The sequence below is a fragment of the Parasteatoda tepidariorum genome, chromosome 10 (assembly GCF_043381705.1).
Source record: "Parasteatoda tepidariorum isolate YZ-2023 chromosome 10, CAS_Ptep_4.0, whole genome shotgun sequence".
Lineage (NCBI taxonomy): Eukaryota > Metazoa > Arthropoda > Arachnida > Araneae > Theridiidae > Parasteatoda > Parasteatoda tepidariorum.
In genome coordinates this window covers 11133405-11140403 of record NC_092213.1, presented here as the reverse complement: position 1 = coordinate 11140403, position 6999 = coordinate 11133405, and the positions used below count along the sequence as shown (strand labels likewise).

Below are 6999 nucleotides of genomic sequence, written 5' to 3'. Positions count from 1 at the left end.
ATTGTTCTGTTTCTGACGGTGGTGGAGGCTTTGATTATAGATTAGGAATGGCTATTCCTGACAAGTGGATTGAGGTAGGAAGATTATTGTTCATGTTTTATGTACTCTTTTTATTGTAGGGGGTCCCTTTTATGTGACTTAGTTTTAAATTTTGCATTGCTATAGCAATGGCAGAGCTTCTTACGTAGGTTCGATCTCTGCCGGCCAAAGACACCCCTTGTAGTAAATGGTGACTGATGCACGTTAAATCTGCCGAGTCTCAAAGTCATAGCAAATCAATACCTCTGGGGGTACTGAATTGGAGATTGATCGCTCTCTGATTCAGGTCAAAATTACGATCTATGGATGTATGAATGGGTCCACCCCATAAACGGGTGTGGCAGAAGTCGAATTCTTGGCCATTGATGGCGCCACTGGAAAAACAAGAACAATCAAATAAGAACACCCCCTCTGTCTTAATGGCATATGTCAACAGAGCTTCTTACAGTATGATAATATTTATTCTATGGTGTAGTCATTACTATATTATGTAATTTAAATAGTAAAATGTGTTTTAATAGTTTTGTTTTTGGAAGTAAAACAAAATTACTTCGCTATTTTATATTAAAAATGTTAACACGTCTGTTCAACTTTAACTGTATACAGTCAAACTTGCGTAAAATGAGCCATGATTTAATGAAAATCTGGATTTATCAAAGAAGTTGAAAATGCTTATTTGATATAATTTTAAGTGTGTTGAAGCATAGCTCACTTTTAACTAGCAAACCTTGGTTTTAATATTATGATTGAAAATTTTTTTACTACATTTTATCTCTCCAGCTCAGGTAATTCCTCTTTGGGGAAAAAAATACCTTTTTGATGTATTTCAGATCAAGGAATTCTTTTTTGTTGTCGATAATGTTTTTAGAGTTGCAAGACTAATCTTAAGAACAGTAACAAAAAGACAGTTCAAAGCAAAATAACTAAATTCGTATGCAGTAAACAGAAATAAAAAATAATTGTCCGCTGTAAATTTATAATATAAGTATATATGAACTTTAATGTTTTTTTTCTTCCATATACTCTTTTTGTATGAGTATTCTATTGTAAGGAGTAAATGCTTTGGTCCCTTTGCGCTCATTATAAATGAGTTTGACTGTATTTTCCATTCATACTTAGTTCATTACATAATTGGATCTATACTTGTAAAGTTTTACTCAAATCCACCATATTTTAATCAGTTGTCTGTATTTTAATTGACATTGTCTTACCTTTTTTAGTAGCTCTATTTTAAGTAAGCATCATTGGTAGTTTTAACTGATTTATTACTATTTTTTATCAGATTTTATTTGCTTTTGTATGTTTTTATCTATGCACTGTTTTAATATTAATTACCGTTTTATCTGATTTTATTTATGTGTTTTACAATCAAAAATTTTACTTAAATACTTTAAACTATGAATGTTTTAAAACCATGTGTTTGACGCAGCCTGTTCTTAGTTTAACCTTTTGCTTAAATCTTGCATTCAAATCAAATTACGTCAAATATGTCATATTGTTTGAGTGTACCTNAATATTGTTTGAGTGCACCTTTATTATTTTTAAAGTTTGTTGAGAAAGATCAATTTTAAATCAATATGTATAACAATCTTATTTTACTGTGTTATTTGATTAAAACTATTTAAATGAATGATTATAATTTTCTCTGTGCTTTTCATTAAATCTTGAACAACTTAAATAAGAAATATTGTTCATAATCGATTAATGAATAAAACTATTTAGAATAAATAATTGCTGTTTTTGTAGTATTCATAGCTTCTTAAAAGAAGAGGAGGAATGAATATTGTCAGTCTTTGACTTATCTATTAATGAATAAATCTTTTTAAAATAAATAATTATAGTTTTGTTTATTTAATACTATGTTCTTTATAGCTTCTTAAAGAACAACAAGATGAGGAATGGAATATGGGGAATATTGTTCATACTTTGACTAATCGTAGATGGATGGAATCAACGGTTGCCTATGCTGAGTCACATGATCAGGTAATAAATATGAAAGATTTTCTAACTATTTTTTTTTTTTTTTTTTAAATCTATTAACAGAAGTTTGATACTAAGAAAATGTGTGTAAAAATCTTAGTGATTATAAGGTCATTTATATTGAAATTTTATTGAATAAAGCAAATATAAAAATCCAAGTATTTAGAATTAATATTTTCGAGTTAGAGAAATTAAGATGTAAAAAATAAATATATATTATTTTAAAGTAGCAAAAAAATCTATTTAAAAAAAAAAAAAACTTTTTTCTTCCTTGAATTAAATGCTTCAGATTTTTCTAAATTTGTTGAATGAAAATAAATGTAGGTTTTTTAAGGTTCAATCTTTATTAGGTTATGAAACACGATGGTTCAATGGTTATGACATTGAACTGTCACTGTGTAGAACAGAGATTCAATTCTTTGTTGCAGTTTGGAGCCCGTCCAGCTTGTCTAGTTGTGCAGTACTGACCACAACAACATTACAATAGTTGTGGTATTTTTCACAAAATTGTTCAACTCTAACTTCCATTACTCTCTGGGCTACTGCAGGATTGAGAATTGCTTTACTTTACTTTTTTTATTATGTTGTTGTGTAATAATTGATAAATAATTCTCGTACTTGTAGCAGATTAAACAAAATTTATTAATTGTTTGATTAACTATATACCATCATTTCAGTTAAATGTTACATGGATCACAAAAAAAAAATTAGTTAGATAATACCAAAAATTAGTACAGTCATCAGGATGATCGAGTGGTCATTTTTGTGGTAGACTTACTGTCTTTTTCCTTGTTGTTGGTATTAACAGATGATTAAAAAATTTTATATAAAAATGAATATATATGTAGGAGTTTGTGGAGCAAGAGAGGAAAAAAAGACAATAGTTTAATAATGAAACTTAACATTTAATTAAAAAAAAGGAAATAAGTTTAACAGCGATATCATGACTGGTGAGAGCTGTCTACTCGCAGAAGTGCTGGATCAAGAATGAATGCTAAATTAGATTGATCAATAGAAAAGAGTGTTAAGTTCGTTTAATTTTGGGGACTTTTCCCGTCTAGGTTCTGTGAATAACGGGGCTTTTCCCTTCTGGCCTGGCTGGCGCCTTTCAATGAGGAAGTTCGTGGTTTTGAGGATGATGCAATACATCCAACTATTACATTTCTTACATATATTTATTTACGATTAAGCTAATTTATTAAAGAATTTTAAAATAAGTTAGTCAAACATTTCATAGCACCTATATGACTCTTTAGAAGTTTCACTCCCGATCTCCCAGCAGCCGCTGTTCTAAAAAATCNCTGAAATAATTCTGACATCGGCATCTTTTGATCTTTTCATCTGGACCACACAGGTTATGAGACCCCTCAAGTTGAAATGACTTCTCTCAATGCTTCTTCCCCATTGAAAATTTCTTTAATTTTCTTATCAATTTGAAGACTGTATTTAACACAACTGGGGTAAAAAAAAGAGAACAGAAGTATAATCTTTGAGGTGTTTTTATAAATGAAACATTTATTTAGACGCTTGATAGCTGATCAATTGTGAATAATCATCTCCATAGATCCTCATGACTTACAGGTATGCATTACTTTTTTTTCTGTGAATCATGGGAGGTTTATTTTCCAAGAAGGTATTAACCATGTTCCCTATCAAATGATAAGTAGGTGTAAGGGGATGTGAACCTAATAATTGAACGGACTGAGGGCAGTACTCTCCTATTTGGTATCATATGTCTAACTTGAGTATCTATGCTAATAGGAAAATTATATTTATTTATCTGTAGCTACATCCAGAATTATGTATTTATATCAAACTTCTTTATATATTCTTTTTTATCTTTCTTATTGTTTAAATAAATATTCTTGTAGATATTTATAGTATCCTTGTAGATATTATTTAATTTTTTTTACATCTTTGAGAATATTCTAAAAACGATTTACGGTGTTAAATTTCGTTATTAGGGTACCCTTCCCGTAAACGGACAACTCTCGCAAACGGACAAATTTTTTGGTCCCATGAATATCCGCTTAACGGAGGTTTCACTGTATTTGAGGAAGAAACTTTTTGACAGATTTTATCCCCATCTTTCATCCTTACTTAGTGACCCTATACATCACAATCTCATCTAGTTCATCAAAACAATAGGACTGTATTCATTAATATAAGTAAAAGTGCTTTTACCTAGTGACTGCCGCAGTATAGCCACCTCTGGCTCTTGTACCAATAAACTTTAACCAACCAACCACCATAATTTAATCAATTGTCTGTATTTTAATTGACATTGTCTTACCTTTTTTAGTATCTCTATTTTAAGTAAGCATAATTGGTAGTTTTAACTGATTTTTCACTATTTTTTATCAGATTTTATTTGCTTTTGTATGTTTTTATCTATGCACTGCACTGTTTTAATATTAATTACCGTTTTATCTGATTTTATTTATGTGTTTTACAATCAAAAATTTTACTTAAGTACTTTCAACTCTGAACGTTTTGAAACTATGTGTTTGACGCAGCCTGTTCTTTTTTTTAACCTTTTGCTATTAAATCTTGCATTCAAATCAAATTATGTCAAATATGTAATATTGTTTGAGTGCACCTTTATTATTTTTTAAGTTTGTTGAGAAAGATCAATTTTAAATTAATGTATATAGCAATCTTATTTTATTGTGTTATTTGATTAAAACTATTTAAATGAATGATTATAATTTTCTTTATGCTCTTCATAGCATCTTGAACAACTGAATGAGAAATATTGTTCATAATTGAGTAATGAATAAAACTATTTAGAATAAATAATTGCAGTTTTTATAGTGTTCTTCATAGCTTCTTAAAAGAAGAGGAGGAATGGAATACAGGGAATATTTATTGACTAATCTATTAATGAATAAATCTTTTTAAAATAAATAAATATAGTTTTGTTTATTTAATATTGATGTTCTTTATAGCTTCTTAAAGAACAACAAGATGAGGAATGGAATATGGGGAATATTGTTCATACTTTGACTAATCGTAGATGGATGGAATCAACGGTTGCCTATGCTGAGTCACATGATCAGGTAACAAATATTAAAGATTTTCCTGCTCTGTTTTTTTTTTTTTTTTTTAAATCTATTAAGTAGAAGTTTGATACTAAGAAAATGTGTGTAAAAATCTTACTGATTATAAGGTCATTTATATTGAAATTTTATTGAATAAAACAAATATAAAAATCCAAGTATTTAGTATTTATATTTTTGAGTTAGAGAAATTAAGATGTAAAAGAAATATATATAAAATATTTTAAAGTAGCAAAAAAAATCCTTTTTTTAAAAAAAAAAAAATTTTTTTTGAATAAAATCCTGTAGATTTTTTTAAATTTATTTGTTGAATGAAAATGTCAAGCATTCAGGGTTTTTTAATGTTCAACCTTTATTAGGTTATGAGACACGATGGTTCAATGGTTATGGCGTTGAACTGTCACTGTGTAGAACAAAGGTTCATTCCTTTGTTGCAGTTTGAAGCCCATCCAGCTTGTCTAGTTGTGCAGTACTGACCACAATAACATTGCAGCCGTCATGTTATTTTTTCACAAAATTGTTCAACTCTAACTTCCATTACTCCCTGGGCTATTGCAGGATTGCTTTACTGTACTTTTTTTATTATGTTGTTGAAGGAAACTTATTTTTGATATCTAAATTTAATAATTGATAAATAATTTTTGTACTTGTAGGCAGATTAAACAAAATTTATTCATAGTTTGATTAACTTTATAGCATCATTTCAGTTAAATGTTGCATAAATCACACAAAAAAATTAGTTGGATAACACCAAAAATTAGTAAAGTCATCAGGATGGTCGAGCGGTCATTTTTGAAGTAGGCTTACTGTCTTTTTCCTTGGTGTTAGTATTAACAGAGGATTAAAAAATTTTATATAAAAATGATATATATGTAGGAGTTTGTGGAGCAAGAGAGGAAAAAAAGACAATAGTTTAATAATGTAATTTAACATTTAATAAGAAAAAGAAAATAAGTTTAACAGCGATATCATGACCGGTGAGAGCTGTCTACTCGCAGCTGTGCTGGATCAAGAATGAATACTAAATTAGATTGTTCAATCGAAAAGAGTTAAGTTTGTTTAATTCTCGGGACTTTTCCCGTCTAGGGTCTGTGGATAACGGGGCTTTTCCCTTCTGGCCTGGCTGGCGCCTTTCAATGAGGAAGTTCGTGGTTTTTAGGATGATGCAATACGTCCAACTATTACATTTCTTACATATATTTATTTACGATTAAGCTAATTTATTAAAGAATTTTAAAATAAGTCAGTCAAACATTTCTTAGCCATTATATGACACTTTAGAAGTTTCTCTCCCGATCTCCCAGCAGCCTCTGTTCTAAAAAATCACCTTTTCTCAACTATGATGTTTTGTCTCTAGTTTGATAACTAATCTTCCATCTTTTCGCAACCAAGTTCTGAATTGGCGTGAAGTTGTGAATAATATCTTACTAAGCATTTGTAACTTTAAAATTTGAAATAAGACATTTTTGTACATAATGATAACAAAAAAAACTTTTAAATAAATTGTTTCTTACCATAAATATGAAAAAAAAGTGGTACAAAAGACAACTAATGGCTATCAATTTTTTTTGCTATCGTTTAATAATAGCTGCTTGTAGGTTTATTTATTTGTTGGTTGTCAAACTGTTAAATTGTTGCATTATTTAGAAAATTAAATTATATTAATTAATTTTCGTTTCGCTATGTTGAAATGGCCTTGATCGGTGAGCTGTAGAATCAGAGTTTTGAGAACACATATCGTTATATCGCATGTTCCTTTTCGCACCTCTTAGCTTTTTTTTCTCTTTGTCGCGACTTTTCTTGTATATTATTTTCAGTGGGACTAACTTCGTGATCGCCGATGTTACCTTGTTCTGAAGGCAATCTATTATTGAAAAGAATATATAAAGAAGAGTTTCTTCATTAATTAGATAAGTTTTTT

At 29.1% G+C, this 6999-nt stretch overlaps 1 protein-coding gene across 1 annotated transcript in view; it reads left to right on the top strand.

Annotated features, from left to right (window-relative positions):
• Positions 1 to 6999, top strand: part of LOC107451595 (1,4-alpha-glucan-branching enzyme) — a gene marked incomplete in the record, with an annotated part of 27480 nt that overhangs the window by 12874 nt on the left and 7607 nt on the right. Inside the window, 2 exon segments of the mRNA XM_071186830.1 lie at positions 18 to 74; positions 1912 to 2009. Of these exon segments, the coding sequence (XP_071042931.1) occupies positions 18 to 74; positions 1912 to 2009 (155 nt within the window).